General features: G+C 39.6%; 1 protein-coding gene across 2 annotated transcripts in view; it reads left to right on the forward strand.

Moving 5' to 3' along the window:
- PTPRG (protein tyrosine phosphatase receptor type G) overlaps window positions 1-15,721 on the forward strand; it is a 786,467-nt gene extending 770,746 nt beyond the window's left edge. For both annotated transcript variants that reach the window (XM_004368651.2, XM_023727702.1), the window contains 4 exons: window positions 157-303; window positions 920-1,062; window positions 11,891-12,026; window positions 12,603-15,721. In XM_004368651.2, coding sequence (XP_004368708.1) covers window positions 157-303; window positions 920-1,062; window positions 11,891-12,026; window positions 12,603-12,749 — 573 coding nt within the window. In that variant the 3' untranslated portion in view covers window positions 12,750-15,721. The remainder of the gene's footprint in view (window positions 1-156; window positions 304-919; window positions 1,063-11,890; window positions 12,027-12,602) is intronic.
- Window positions 15,722-16,914: the final 1,193 nt, after the last annotated feature.

A 16,914-nucleotide genomic window follows, 5' to 3' on the forward strand; every position in this document is an offset into this window, starting at 1 on the left:
TATTTTAGGGAAGAATATTAGACAAGGATATAATTCTCTGAACCCAACTTAAAAGATGAGAAGTATGGGAAACGACAAGTACAAGCAATCATTTTGCAGGAAAATGCAAAACCCAATGCTTGACAGCACTGCAGAAGATGTTCTTCTCCCCCACAGGCAGAAGATGAGTTTGTATACTGGCCAAGTCGAGAAGAATCCATGAACTGTGAGGCCTTTACTGTCACCCTTATCAGCAAAGACAGACTGTGCCTCTCTAATGAAGAACAAATTATCATCCATGACTTCATCCTTGAAGCTACACAGGTAACCAAAACCTCAGTTCCTCCATAATAGCCATACCTGGGCCCTGGATCATCATTCTCAGTAATAATGAAGGCATTTGAGTAAGACTTAATGTACATGCCCCTTTTTTCTTCCTTCAAATATTTGCTTTTTCTAGCTGGATAGATGAAATGTAACGATTCAGCATGCATACAAATAAGGTCTGTTGACCTAATTATAAGAACAGAGCTTAGTATTTTCTTTGCCATCAGAAATGTAAGCCTTGCAGTATGTTGCAGAGATGATAATATTAATTTTGTGGGTTTTTTGGAAACATTCTGAAGTGTAGTAACTGCCATCTTATGGGGTGGATGTTTCCCTAGTCTCCCCCTACCCCCCTTTTTTTTCCTTTGCATTTTAAAGGTAGGAGAAGAGAGAACAGGATATAAAGACTCCTATAATTTATTGTCGCTTGAACAAAATGAGATTCTGCTGTTTCATTATCATGAACTGCTCATTTTTTTAACGGCAGGACCATCCCCTAGTACGCCCGTTGGGTTATTCTACAATATACTTTCTTAGACGAAACTTCAGTTCATTGGATTGTAGACATAACGAAGGCAAGGATGGACTGTGACTCGTGTTGTATTGGTTATAGGATGACTACGTCCTAGAGGTTCGGCACTTCCAGTGTCCCAAGTGGCCTAACCCAGATGCCCCCATAAGCAGTACCTTTGAACTTATCAACGTCATCAAAGAAGAAGCCTTGACAAGGGATGGCCCCACCATTGTTCATGATGAGTATGTATCTTAATTTTTAAATTCAGACATTTTTCTTGTTGGATTGCTATAGTAGTAGAAAGGGAGAAAGGAATGAGAATAGAGTGTATGTTCTGGAAAGGGGAAGCACTGTATCTTAGCCTATGAAAGTATACTTGCATGCTTTTTGAAGGTTTACATTTTAATAACACAAATTAGTGAAATATAGTTTTATTCATTTTAAAATCCTTACACTGAATTTCAGCAAACAGTTGTTACAGAACAGGAAAAATCCTTTTAAAATATTGTTTGGTTGATTAATAGGGATGAAGTTACAGTATCGTCTTGGGGTTTAAAGGTACAGACTATGACTCTCAAAGAGAACAAATAACTTGCCCCTAGTCACAGAGCTTCCAAGTATCAGAAATAATATTAAATAATATTAACACCCAGCCTCTTTCCACTTTATTTGACCATTTCTCTCTTAAGATGTATGTATATTTCAGGTCAAGCTTCATGGCTAGAATCAACCTGTAAGTCAGTTGTGTAACTCCAGATCGTACCTTTAGCCAACGTGACACCCATTATAAATCCTGGTTTTCATTCTAATTCAGAGGTAGCTCTCTTGGTCAGCAGCAAATTCTAATTCTCTATGTATCCATTAGTTACCAACCACTTCAGTAGCATAATAAGATATTGGTACATTGGAAAGAAAAGCTTATTGTTAAGTCTTTTGCTCTCCTTGAACTAACGCTGTAACATGATACACCCAGGCTTTCAGCCTCGGTCAGCACCTTGTGCTCAGATCTGTTACTCTGCCACTCAAAGTGAGGAGCCCTGGTGTTGCAGCATAAGCCCTAGTACTGGCTGCTTCGAAGAGTTTTCTGGCCTTTCCTAAGCAGCAAGGGACTATTTCCAAATGTTGGCCTGACTCTTAATGTAGGATTGGAAGATCATAGTGGTTGAGGTTTTAGTTATATAGGTAAGATGCCTGGAAATGTATCAAGCACCCAGCAGTTTTTAAAAGCACACAGATAAACCCAAAATTAACTGTATAGCTGCTATAAATCTACGAAGCTTTGTGCTATATGGGTATAGCATAGTTTTTCCCCCACAAATTTAGATCAGCTTTTCAAATATGCCTTCTGCATTTTACCAAAACCAAACCTGTTGCCGTCGAGTCAATTCCGACTCATGGCAACCCTACAGGACAGAGTAGAACTGTCCCACAGGGTTTCCAAGGAACAGTGGGTGGATTCGAACTGCCAGCTTTTTCGGTTAGCAGCTATAGCTCTTAACCACTGTACCACCAGGGCTTCACTGCATTTCACCAGTATACATTCTAATGCTGCTGCCCAGTTCTGTGACTGGGTAGTACTCACTGGGATTTTGTCCTGACATCAGTAATGCAGCTAATCTTATATTTCATGGTAAAGGAGGAAGTGGGGGGAGTCGAACACTTCAATTAGAACTGTTTGAGTTACTCATCTGTATTCAGCTTTTGGGTATATTTGTCTCATTCCGTGATTTTTATTTTATGCCACATATAAATATATCACCTCTGGAATTTAGCAGGAGTCCCTTGTTGTTAGGCCTAAATAAGAAAATAGAAAAGTAGCCTGAACTAGTGGATTTGCAAATGTCACATGTACCGGTGGGCTGGATTAAAAGCCACTTAAAGACATGGATCAGTTTGCATTTCCAACAGTTCAAAAGTCACTTCCTCTTTGCAGCCCTCTCTAACTCATCCCAGAGATGATAAAGCCATTAACACACATCATATCCTTACCAATGCATTCCAGCTAAATGGCACTCCTGCTTGACTGTCGCCCCCATAGTGCCGAGGCCAGCGATGGTAACTTCTTCATCCCAGGTTCCCTAGGGTGAAGCCCAATGACTGGCACACAGTAGGTGCTGAATAACTGTGTGAATGAACGAGCACTGTGCTTCCACTTGTGAAGACTTGCAGACTCTTAGATATGTACCACTCTGTCAACTGTCCCCTGGCAGCTTTGCTTTTTGTCTCCCTTATCATCCAAAGTCATTTTGCTTACTTAAATTTTTCTGTGAACCATAAAGCCAATTTACAAAGTTTTAAGCTCTGTCAGAAGTAGGAGTAAGCAGACTTGGAGATATCTATTTGGTTCACATAGAGATCCTGTTAACATCTCCTTGGTTATATGCTAGGTGGATGAAGCATGATCTCAGGATACATTACTTAGCAAAAAGTAAACCAATTCTATTTGGAGATAGGCACAGCTTAAAAGCAAACTGCTTCATTCTGGGCACCCTGTATTCATCTATCCCAGACTTTTCTGTTCAGAGGCTGAATCTCTATCATTACTATCAAACTTTAAAACACAGCGTCTAAGTATGGCTCTTTCACTCAAATTCTTCCCATTACTCACTGAGTGAAGAATAGTTTTAGACATAACCAAACACCTCACAGGATTGGTTTTCTGGGTTTGAAGGATTAGGACCATAGTCTCATGGGGCCTCTTGGTGGATTGGCATAACACACTTCTTACAGTTTCTGTTCTACATCCTAGTTTGGTGAGTAGGCTTAAAAGCTGGTGAGTAGCCATCTAAGATGCAACTATTGGTCTCTGCTCATCCAGAGGAGGAAGAAACTAGTCTACAGGACAAACAGTTTACACAAACCACAGCCTCATCTGGCCCGAGACAGGAAGAACTATAGGGTACCCAGCTGCTGCTACCAACCGTTTTAATCAGGGCCACCATAGATGGACCCTGATAGGATGGGAGAAAGAACCTCAAATCCCCCCCCACCCCGAAAGCAAACAAACATACTACACTGGCTGAGCCTGGAGGACCCCCCCGAGATACTCTTTAAACCTTGAACCGAAACTAACCCCTGAGCCTGGAGGACCCCCCTGAACCGAAACTAACCCCTGAGCCTGGAGGACCCCCCTGAGATACTCTTTAAACCTTGAACCGAAACTAACCCCTGAGGTCGCTCTAGCTACATAACAGATTGGCTCACAAAATAGTGAATATCATTGGTAAGGACAGGTTCCTTTAAAAAAAATCACCTATATGAGACATATATGGTCAACAGTTACTTTAACACAAAGATGAGAATGGCAGGGAAACTAGATCAATGGAAATCGAGCTACTAGACCAGGAACAATGAGAATTGCTCACGCACTGTGAAGACTGTAACAAATGTCACTGAACAATTTGTGTAGAAATCGTTGAATAGGAACCTAAACTGCTGTGTAAACCTTCACTGAAAGCACAATAAACTATTTTTTCAAAAATGTGATCTGAGGACTCCCAGTGGGGTGGATGAGTCCCCCAAGGCCCTTCCAGGGAGTCTGCAACTATTTTCATAAAAACACGTCGTTTACGTTGTTCACGCATTCTCTCCTGAGTGTACACTGGAGTTTTCCAGAGCTACATGACACATGATGGCATCATCACAGGATGTGTGTTTACATGTTCTTGTATTTTTAACATTTTCTAACTTCTAAAACAGTAAATATCAATCGATATAGCCCAAGTAAGCATTTTCTAACTTCTAAAACAGTAAATATCAATCGATATAGCCCAAGTAAGCAAGAGCTCTTTGGAGTCCTCAATTTTTTTTAAATTTAGTTCTGAAATCAAAGACTTTGCAGATGGCTAAGATATTCTGTAGGAGACACAGAAGTAGATGGACTGCTTTCTGTACCAACCGCTGCAAAGAGATTCACAAATCATAACTAACTGAATGGGTATAAAATGCCTTACATTCAGTTGCTTCATTCAACCCTAATATCACCTATCATCTAGAAAGGTAACTTTAGGATCCCCGCATCACATACGCGAAAACAGGCGCAGTAAAGTTGAGTAACTTACTAGGACCTGCGCACACACAGAGGTAGAGCCAGGACTGGCTACGTAACGTGTGAGGCCCAGTGCAAAATGACAATGAAAGGACCCTTTTTCCAAACATTAAGAATTTCCAAAAACAGCAGCAGCAAAGCATTAAACCACATTCAGGGCCCTGCTGAGCAGGGTCTCTTCGAAGCTCTGGGTCCTGTGAGACTGTGTGGCAGCAAGCCTAGGAAGCACATGCAGGGTAGAGCCCGTTGTCAAGCTCAGACCCGTGTGACCCCACAGCCCATGCTCAGAACCAGCACACTACTGCCCCCCACTGGGCCTTCACCCCAAGGACAACTGCACTAATCTGTGCTTCGTCAGATTTTAATGTTTTCCTACTTTATTTTCTCATTTACTTCCACAGTTTTTTTAACCTTTTTAATTTCTTAAAGTCCTATGGAAGGTTCTTGTGTTTCCACTTCTTCCCTGCCCTAAGGATTCTAAGGCAAGCTGCACTCTCTCCAGTCTGAACTATGTTCTTAGTAATGATTTGAAATGATCTTAAAATTCCTGTGGGCGGGGGGGGGGAATGATTAAATGGGTATAGATATTATGCACACTGACTATACAAGGAACCCCAATGTGTTTTTAAGTATAAACACAGCAAAACCAACTACCAAAGCCACTGAATTCACACACTGTCCTTGTTTTCTCTGTTATGTTACTCTATCATGTTTTCACCAAGTCCCTGTGGTTTTAAGTGCAAATCCATGAAACTCAACAAGCATCCTTTAATCCAACTTAATTCCTGAATTTCTGGGAGAGAATGGCCTTTATTTTTCCAATCATCTTTATTCTTTCATTACAATGCTTGCTATGTAGAAGATACACAGAGTATCTATCTGTGTATTTGATTGATTTGACTTAGTTTCTAGTCATGCTTAAAGTCTTAGTAGTGTGTAGGTACTTCCTCTCAAAAGTAGTGTGTAGGTACTTCCTCTCAAAAGTAGCTAAGTATGGGAAAGGCAACCCAGTGAAAGGCCAGGGGAATCCCTCATGGAGTGCTCACTCTGTAACAAAGACTCGTATTATCTGACTGGCTACAGATGGCTTTAACAAATAGCTAAGAAAATTTTTAAAAAAATAGGCGAGTCTAACTATTTCACTAGAACAGATTAAGCAATGGTTAACTTCTCCCCCTCCTGAACAAAAATACAAATGATTAAAAAACAACCCTAGCTGTGCTACAGTGAAAACAAACTCACAGTACAATTTAGAAATCATGAGGAATGAAAGCATGATGGAGAATGAAAAACACAGCAAATCAGCTACGACAGCAGAGTCACCGGGAGATTTCCAAATAATAGCCTCAGCGGTCTAGAGGACGGCTCTATGAGATGAATAAGAACATGTAATATGGAAAAAGAGCCTCGGTGGCACAGTGGTTAAGAGCTTGGCTGCTGACCAAAAGGTCGGCGGCTCAAATCCACCAGCCGCTCCTGGGAAACCTTACTGGGCGGTTCTCCTCTGTCCTATAGGATCACTATGAGTTGGAATCGACTTGACAGCAATGGGTTTGGTTTTTATTACGAAAAAGGAAGGAAGTAGAACCTACGAAATGGTAAATATATATACAGTGAAACCCATGGGAGCTGGAACTCGACAGGATTGCCTCGTTTTCTGGTTTCAGCAATTTTTCCACCTTTGGGAGGGTGCGGTCTTACCACTCGTCTATCGCTTGTTTTAGTGGAAAATATTTGAGTTTTCCTTCTCTGACAGGCCTTCGCTTTACACTTTCCTAGGTTTTACTGTGATTTGTGAAAAATTTACACAATGGCCTAGTAGAATGCCAAAGCTGAAATCAAACTAGGATATGAAAGTTCCAACATTATGTAAGAGGTGATCCACTGGGAAATAAAAGAGAGAGAAGGGGAGAAATAATAACTGAGATTTTCTAAGAAGTGAAGGGATGAGTTCTCAAACTGAATGACCAGAATACATTTGAACATGACCATTCAGAGAGATATGAATGTGAACATGACCATTCAGAGAGATATGAATGCCTTAATTAACAAGCCTGAGCTAATGGTGATAAATAGAAGTCTGCACCCAAGAAAGACTCTCGAGAGAGACTGGATAAACCCATTGTCGTCAAGTCGATTCTGACTCATAGCGACCCTATAGGACAGAGTAAAACTGCCCCAGAGGGTTTCCAAGGAGCAACTGGTAGATTCGAACTGCCAGCCTTTTGGTTAGCAGCCAAACTCTTAACCACCGTGCCACAAGGGCTCCAGAGAAACTGGGTAGTTGCTTTAAACACAAATGATCTGTTTATAAAAATACAGCATAAATAGAAATTTGAAATATTTATTGGCTACAATGCATTAATATTAGAAACCAACAATATTTCATTGAAATTTCATATAAATTGAGATCCTTAGATCTAGAATTACTTGTAAATAATTCATGGGCTTAAAGAGGTAACTGAAATACTTAAAACTAAATGATGATTAAGGCACTACATTTCAAAACCTGGTGCATTTTGAATAGCCAAAACTGTACTCAGAAAACATTTATAGTCTGAACTGCATGTATTAAAGATAAACTGAGCTTTCAACTGAGGAAGCCAGAAAAAGAATAAGCTGAATCCAGAAAAAGTACAAGGAATTCCAAGATAAAAACAAATTAATGAAGTGGGTATAGGGAAGAGATAGTAAAGTAACCAATAATGAAGTCTACTAAAAGAAAGATAACTTTGGGAAGTATGGGGAAGAAAACAATCATCTACCATTTATCTGTAATTACATTAAAAACATTTATGAGAACTGTTCATGGGCTTCGGTGTGATGATACTCTGCTTATTGTTTTTAAGTCCTGATCTTTTACGGTTTTATACTTAAATACTTACCTGGCATTTGCTTTAAAATATATGGGGAAGGGTAGAACTGAAACGAAACAGGAGTGGCTATGAGCTAATGATTGTTATAGCTGACTGATGGCTACAGAAGGGGCACCATACAATGGTCCTTTTGTGTATGTTTGAAATTTCCTATAATAAAAAGTTAAAAATAATAATGCAAATATTTAAAAAGAAAATAATCATTTGAGAGTACTATTTACAACTCTGTACTAATGCATGCATTATAAATAACATTTATTAAACACATAACATGTGTTAGGCTCTCTTCTGAGCCATTCACATGTATTAGTTGAAAACTTTAAAGGTCTCTTCTTAGTAACTAGGAGACTTTGGCCAGTTAGCTCTGTTACCTCAACTACAAAATGAGGTAATCGATCATAGTACCTACGCCATCAGGTTATCCTGAGGATTAAATGAGTACAGTTAAGGCACCTAGAAGGAAGACTGGCACACAGTAAGGGTATAAAACATGTTAGTGATCATTATGAACTGAATAAAGGCTGCTTCTCAAACTGCTAGAGTCTGCCAGGTCCCGACCAGTCCACCTTTGAGTGATAACGCACAGAGGAGATTTGACAGAATCTTGATACGGAAACCAAACAAGGCTAGGACCAGAATGGAAGAGCTCAGGGCAGTCTTACTTGTCTGAATACAGACACAAAAATCCTAACGAAAATATTGTCAAATAAAATCTAGTGTGTTATATGAGAAGAATTATATATCTCATGAGAAAGTAAGAATTATCCTGGAATGTACAGCTAGTTAAACATTACCAAAAATCTCTCAGTGAATTCAGGACATTATTAAATAGACTTTTTTTTTTAAATATCAATAGATGGTGGCAAAGCATAAAATAAAATAGCACCTGTTCGAGACCAAAATAAAACTCTTAGCAAACTAAAAAAATAGAAGGCAGTCTTTTTTAACTTCAAAAATGTTTGCTGTTGAGGTCCTGGGAGCCCTGGTGCTGCAGTGATGAAGAGCCACGGCTGCTAACCAAAAAGGTCAGCAGTTCGAATCCACCAGGTGCTCCTTGAAAACCCTAAGGGGCAGTTCTGCTCTGTCCTATAGGGTCGCTATGAGTCAGAATCAACTCGACGGCAACGCATTTGGTTTTCCTGAGGTCCTGACCAGTGCAGTAAAAGCAAAAGATTTAAGATATAAGAAGAATGAAGACTGAAAAGAGGCAAAATTGGTATTATTGGCAGATACAGATGTGAACCACCTACCTAAAGAATCCACAGATGAATACAGCTTACAAGGGTTCACCACGTGAAAATCTGGAACTTCCCTACACATCAGCTGAAACCAAGCAGAAAATGTCTGAACAACAGGTCATTCTGAGGAGTAACAGAATCTCTAAAGTACCCAGGAATCAAGCTAAAAATACACTGGTAACAACTATGAAGTAAAACTATGGATCGTAACTGAAAGCCATAAAGACCTGACTAAATGGAGAAAAGATACCATATTCATAGACAGAAAAACTCAGAACTGAAAAGATGTTAATTTCCTCGGATCTCTCTCTATAGTCAATGCAACCTACTGAAACTCTCAGCGGAACATTTTGTGTCCCTTGGTTTTAAAATTAATTTGAAAAACAGTAAATGCAGAGACAGCCAAGACAATTGTGGAAACTTGCCTTATCAGATAGCAAGGCTTGTTAAAACCTATAGGAATTAAAACGAACGTGTGCAGATGCAAAAGAAAGATGAAAACAGATGAATGGGCCAACGCAGAGAGCTGAGAAACAGGCCTGGGAACTTAGTGTGTGATAATCAGGCAGCTCGAGTCACTGAGGAAAGATCAGACTATTCCATAAAGGATATCAGGAAAATCAGTTATTCTTTGGAAAAATAACTACAATCAGGCTCCTACCTTACATCCAAACAAGAATTAGACTTGGATTAATTAAACAATTAAATGTAAAAAATACAAAGAAGATTTTTAAGACGCCAACCGAAACGATACTTCAGTATAACAAAAACGACCACAATGTTAAGGGAGACCAGACACTGGAAAAAATACAGACGACATCGAGTAACGCCCCCAGATGCGAGCGCTTTCTCTCTGGGAGAAAAAATAATCCCAGAAGTTACGGTTTTAGTGCCCTGGAGGACATTACCCAGTTCTGTATCTAACCTAGCAATTTTATTCCAGATTCTTTCTTCATTGAATATACTCAGTTCCTCAAATGCTCTTTTATCAGCCTGCTGGTTCCCCCATTAATGAGTTAAATACACAGTTATCATGTGTTCAAAAATTAAAAAAAAAAACGCCACAAATCCATTTGAAGGAGGCAAAGCTAATAAATGGCCAAAGTATATTAATTTCAGAAGAGGAAATAGACATAGTCAATAAACATAAAAAGATATTCAGCCTCCCTGGTAATCAAGAAAATGCAAATTAAAACAAAAGTAAGATACAGTGTTTCACCCATCAGACTGGCAGAACATTTAAAGTGTACAGTGATGGGGGGAAACAAGTTCTCTCACCCTGCGAGGAGTAGCAGGTAATAGCCATTGAGAGAGATTGGTAGTATCTTGAAAACTGACAGTGGGCGTTCTGTGACTTAGCTCTTCTACTCAAGGCGCCTACTAATGCGCACAAGATACAAACTAGCGTCATCACGGTGAAATGAGGGAGGCCAGCTGTTTGGTATGCATGTAGCAGATGCAAACACGAGCTAGAGCTACATGTACTGCTATACCTAAATCTGGAGGACTGTACCTAAATACACAAATTTTTTTACCTCTGGATATAGGTTACCTCTAAAGTAGGGATGGTAGTTAAGGGGGACTTAGGTCTTACTTGTATTAAAGATGTAAAACGTCCGTAATGTTTTAATTTCATTTAAGAATGAATTCAGAAACTGCGTATTTAATAGTTTTCAAAAGAACAATGGGCACCAAACCCATCACCAGTCCAGTCAATTCCAACTCATAGTGACCCTATAGGACAGGGTAGAGAACTGCCCCCATAGGGCTTCCAAGGCTGTAATCTTTAGGGAAACACACTGCCCCATCTTTCTCCCGTGGAGCCCCTGGTGGATCCGAACCACCCACCTTTCAGTTAGCAGCTGAGCGCTTAAAACCACTGCACCACCACGGGATCTAAATTCTACTCTCATTTATACCACCGACCAGCAACACTATCTTCAACAACTGACTTAATCCATCTGTTTTCTCATGACTAAAACGGAAACTCTGCGCCATCACAGGTTCCTGTGACAACTGGAGTTGCCAGCCTGGCCTGATGAGAAAGTCTACTTTCACTTTTCACATCGAGGCCGTTTTCTTATGTGAAGCAAAGAGAACCATATTGATTTCTCCAAGCATTTTCACAGAAAGTGCTCTCATCTGGAAAGTGCTACTTTAGTGCCAGAAATAATTACTTAATACTAATGCATTCTGACATTCCTCTGACTACATTTTGAGACATATATTTCCATTTTTATTCTTGATATTTTATGTTCAATTTAGCTGTTTGAGATTGTTCACATTTTTTTTTTGACTTTTCAGAGCCCCTTACTACTTGTTCAATAGCCCATAGTTAAGATTCTCTTATATACTGTATTTTATGCAAATAACATGGACCTTCTACGTTTGTTTGCCAGCCGTGCCCTCCCTCCTGCAAGGTATTTTCTTAAGCACTGCTATGCCTATTTTTTTTTACATGTTCTGTAAAAAAAATTAGCATAGTGCACTTACAAAAATCCTTTATGGGTGGGGGGTAAGGAGGGTGTGGTTGGCAAACAAAATGTTTATCTGCGTAAAAATGCAATAGTTTTTTTTTTTCCTATTGCACCACCCAACTCCTCCTCATCACCAAATCTTCTACAGTCCTCCTGAGTCTAATTCTGAACCTCGCATTTCCCATTTCATATTATGCTGTGGATCTGATAAACGAGTTTAGGAGATTTCATATTCATAAACAAATGTCACCTTTGTGCTAACCTCCAGAGCTCTCCCCTGCCCAGCATTTCATTCATTTCTGTCTTCTAGAATAGATGTCAATACAATCTGCTTAACTTCTATGAAAATCCATGTTGGTGGTTTCATCCCCATATACGCGGGCCCTTAGTAAATCTGAAATAGCATCACTGGTGTCTCCTTTCTCCCCAAGGTATGGAGCAGTGTCAGCAGGAATGCTGTGTGCCCTTACCACCCTGTCCCAGCAGTTGGAGAATGAAAATGCTGTGGATGTTTTCCAGGTTGCAAAAATGATCAATCTCATGAGGCCTGGAGTATTCACAGACATTGTAAGTAGTTTGCTTATTTGAGAAAGCTGGACAACATAGGTGAAGTTTGGACTCACACTTCAGAGCAATGGCTCTCAACTAGGGGTCATCTCCCCCCGGGGGATATTTGGCAGTTTGGGGAGGGGTTGTCATAACTGGGGCCAGGGGCAGGGGGGTGCTACCGGCGTACAGTGGCTACAGGCCAGGGATGCTGCTACACATCCTGCAATGCACAAGACAGCCCCCACAGCAGAGAATGATGTGTCCCGGAATGGCAGCGTACCGAGGCTGAGGAACCCTGCTTCGCGGTATGGTCTTCTCTACTTTGGAGTCTCCATTGTCTTAATCAGCTGTTAACACTGAGAATTAGTTCCAAGCTAACAGAGATCAAAAAGACAAGGAGATGCAGCTCTTGATTAGAAAGGATTCAGTGATTATTAACAAAAAAAAAAAAATTTCTTGGCCTAACTTTGTATTCCTGTTTCTCAACTATGTTTTTCACACTGACCATCTAAATGCCATTTCCACCTTAGATGAAATGACGAAGCCGTTCTTTGGCTTGGCATCGACTACAATTGTCTTCCCCTTGCTTTTCAGGAACAATACCAGTTTGTCTATAAAGCAATGCTCAGCTTGGTCAGCACTAAACAAAGTGGAACGGGTCCCATGACAGTGGATAAAAATGGTGCCGTTCTGATTGCAGATGAATCGGACCCTGCCGAGAGCATGGAATCGCTAGTGTGACTGGGATCCTGAAAGGGCACCTAATTTGTAAAACTTCTGAAGACTGAGAACTTTTTTGAGGCCTTTTTTGCCAGACTCTAGGTTATACAATAACAGTTACTTTTTTACACTGATAAAAGTTTTGATATTTATTTTTTGCCATTTTATGTCTTAATGGTATCCTACTGAGCATTCACCCCTCTGTTCATTGCACACAGTGAAACACAGATTTACCTAGTTTCCACTATATGATCAGTGTTACTGCCTAGAATCCAATACTAAAGCAAACCTGATGTGACATTCCATGACCACATACACGCTACTTTTTTAGTTCAGTACAGTGAAGGTCTTTGTTACGACAGTGAATCTTAATTTCATTGTTATTATTCTTGCTAAAGCAGCTGCATTCTACTAGCAGGCAAGGCTGTTCTTTTCCTCAGTCTTCCTCTCCTGTTTTCTGGGGCACTGCTAAAGACTGTATGCCTTCCGTGTTCCCATGGAGTGGATGAGCATTGTTTTCATTTACAGAAGAGCAGGCTATGGGAGCTAGTAAAAGGTCTGTCAGCCTCCTGGCCTTGAAAGAGTTCCACTGACAATGGTGAAGACATCCATTAAAAAATCAGAAGGCACGAGAGTTGTTTCATGTCAACATCACTTATTAGTTCCAAGGTTATATTCACAGCTACAAATAAATGGCCAATTGTGTCAAAATAAAGGATAACTCTGTATGACAGTTTTCACAGTAGCTACGTGAACAGTGTGTGTTATTTCTATGTTGACTCTCTCAAATAGCTACACCTGAAAATCAGGGCTATTACAACAGAGAGATGGCAATACTTTACACAACTCAGTAATGAAACTCTTTAGTTATTCTCCATTAATGCTTCTTGGTTTATAATACCATACCTCACGGTTCGGTGGAGGAGTAAAAATTTTGCAGGTGTGTGATTTTGAAACTAGTCCTCTAAAAAAAAATCCCTATTACTCGTATAGCAATCTAATAAAAACTACCTATATAGTTACCATTCTTCCCTTTTATGCCAAATGTTTCATGATAAACCTTTTCGTTACTTACACTCTTGTACTTTAAGATTACATTGAAAATACTGCATTAGCAAAAATCTTGGTTCTATCTAAACTCCTACACACGTGTGAACATATCTGCTTGGGGAAAGAATACTGACTGAAAGGTGATATCTACATTTTCTAGTAGTTTTTAAAAGAGAGAGACTGCTTTGTACACGTTCGTGTAGCTTAGCCTCCGGAACAGAAACACTTCAGTACGAGAGGCCGATAATCATCACACAGGACCCCGGGAAGTTAGCTGGTCCAGCCTGTGGCGCCATTGTAACCCTGCAGTGTCCAACGGCATTAGAAGCATTAATAAGACATTTCAGTCCAGTTTGTTAGAAGAAGAAGCTACTTCCAGAGGTCTGTTTCTTTCGATTTCTTTTGAGGGACAGCTTCTGTCAGAAGTGAAATCATCACCTGAAGAACTGGACCTATTAAGTACAGGACCCTGTTTACTTTTTATGTGAATAAACTTCAACAAATAGGCTGCGCTGGCTACTATCATGCTATTTGAGTAGGCATTAGAACACTAATGATCATCCACACTGAGGTTCTGTTTATCTTGAAGTTTGCCGGAGTGGGGCTGGAGGACCAAAGCTGCGAAGGAGAGAGAGGCTACAGGCCATGTCCAAGGGTTCCAATACACAGGACAGGTCAATAGAGTTTCCAGAATCTACATAACTTGCCAAGGTTAATCTCATCTGTTCACCACAGATGCAACAACACAGAATAGTCTCACTGCTTTTCAAGAACTGTGTAGACTAAGCTTCAGATAAAACGTTAAAATGAACAATGTTGGCTAAATTGTATGACCTTGAGTACACAGACAGCCTTACAGCCCCTCTGCTCACAAACACATGGGGTCGCCGTGAGTCGGAGTTGACTCAACAGCAACTGGTTTGGTTTGGGTTTTTTTGGCTCCCGTCAGAGGCAACACAAGGAAGGTCCAGCTAGCCCTTAAGAAAAGCATGAACATAGCAACACTGCAGCTCCCAGAAGGCTGAAGGTAATCACAGAGGGAGAGGTATCCGATCACAGCACGAGCTAGGTTTTTTTAGTCACTGAGTGGGTTGTACAGTATTGATATAAGCTAATTCATTTCAGTAGATGGCACAGTGGGCTTGACTTTTGGAAATAATTTTCAAGTTGGGGTTCATGGTCCTGTCAGTAATTTTTTGTTAATAAAAGTAAACATTGACTATAAGACACATAGCAAGTATTTCCTTCTGTATATAGATGGTTCCATTCATGGAAATGTATACTGTCCAATACAATTCTGTGACTGTCTTGCAGGGTATCAGAATCATGATAAAAGAAAAAATCAGCTAGTAAATAGGGTAGAGGCATTATAAGAACGGTTTAGAAGTTTTCTGTGAGCAATTATGTATCTACAGCAGGCTTGAACCAAAGTCTACAGATCCTGACCCACTCAACCATGAGCAATTGCTACTGCCCATTTTGCCAAGGTGGTCCAAACACACTACGCGGAGGATAGTTCCGCTGAGCAGTTCCTCACATTCATCAGAGTGTATCCTCACTATTACTCTCCATTGTTAATGGCAAACACGTGCTTGCATCTCTCCAGAGGCAGAGTTTCAAAGACGGTGTTTTCTTTGAGACGTAAGCACATTGCTCAACTACATAACAAGGTTATTACCACTTGCGCTCAAGGGGAAAGGAAATAGCTGTTGCAAATCAATGTGTGCTAGTTTATTGAAAGGTTTTTTGCATGTATGAGTTTCGCTCTAAGTAAAAGAATGCACACATTATACAAAATTGACCTGCAATGTTCAGACCAACTGGCTGTGCTGGACCTCGGAGAAAAGACACCTTATTGCCATGAGGACAACTTTTTCATGTATTTGAAAGCCATGGCTTCTTTTTTAATGTTAAAAAAAAAAAAAAAAGCTAATTTTTGAATTTCAAGAAAAGTAAGATTCATTTCATTTGGTTTTCCTGATTTTTTTATGTCTTGGAGCTTTGAGAGTCCATTTCAAGCAGAAGAGTCCAGCAAGTGTTCAAGGTCTGGCTGTTAGGAGTTTTTAGCCCAGAGTGACATAGTGAAATCAAAAAATAAATAACCTTAGCGATTTGATAGTGACATAGCACAACGGCCTTGTTAGGAATTTTTTTTAAATGCATATAGACTGCGTTTAAAATTAAAATATACCAATTTACCAAAGACACATATTACTAATTCTAAGCAAAAAAAGGAAAAAAAACCCCAAACTCATAATTTAAGAAATAATAATCAAAATGTAGTTTGTCATAAGAATTTAGTGATTTATACTTCCTGGAAAATGCATTTTCGACTCGTATGTTCTAAAGCTTATGTTCAAATGGTGCCAGTGAATTTTTATATGAAGGAGAAACGCCTGCTTTTTCTTTTTTCTTTTTTTTTAAACAACTGTAATTTCACTGAACCCTCTGTGCTTTCCCTTAGTTACCATTTAGCATACAACACTGGCTTATCATCTCCAGAAGGAAGGCATGCTACAGATAGGAAGGAACCGTCATAATGATATTTGGCCTCTACTTTGTCTTAGCTGTTAAACTGTTTTTAGTATTTTTGTTAAATATTTGCAAAGGGAAGCATTTTCTACAGAGGAAAATTAATTTCAAGAAAAATATCTTGAGTTTTAAGAAATACACATCTCCAGAAAAGGAGACAGTCGATTTTATAAAACGTTGCAACTCTCCAACATTTGGGGTAGTGACTCCTTTTTTGGGGACATTTGAAACTAGCAAGCAGCCATTGTTTCTAAAGAACTCAGCCTTCCTGTTGACTCGTGTTTCTTTCACTTCATTTTGAGATAGCGAAAATCATTAAAACTGTAAATATTTTGTTGCTTGGATAGCATCTTCTGGGAACTTTGTATCTATGGTATATAATCATAGAATTTTATATTTTCATATAAAGCTAATTTTTTTCTAGTTTCAACTCCGTCATAGTTTTTTTTTTTTTTTTTTTTTTTTTGTGGTGGATATGTGAATTCAACTTTCTGTGTATTGAAGTAGCAAGAACCATTTCTGCATTCCAAAAGAATCCAACATGTGTTATTTCTTTGAGGAAGTGGATTCTGAAAGTTGGGTTTTCTTTTTAATTCCGTTGACC

The sequence above is a fragment of the Trichechus manatus genome, unplaced genomic scaffold (assembly GCF_000243295.1).
Source record: "Trichechus manatus latirostris isolate Lorelei unplaced genomic scaffold, TriManLat1.0 scaffold00001, whole genome shotgun sequence".
Lineage (NCBI taxonomy): Eukaryota > Metazoa > Chordata > Mammalia > Sirenia > Trichechidae > Trichechus > Trichechus manatus.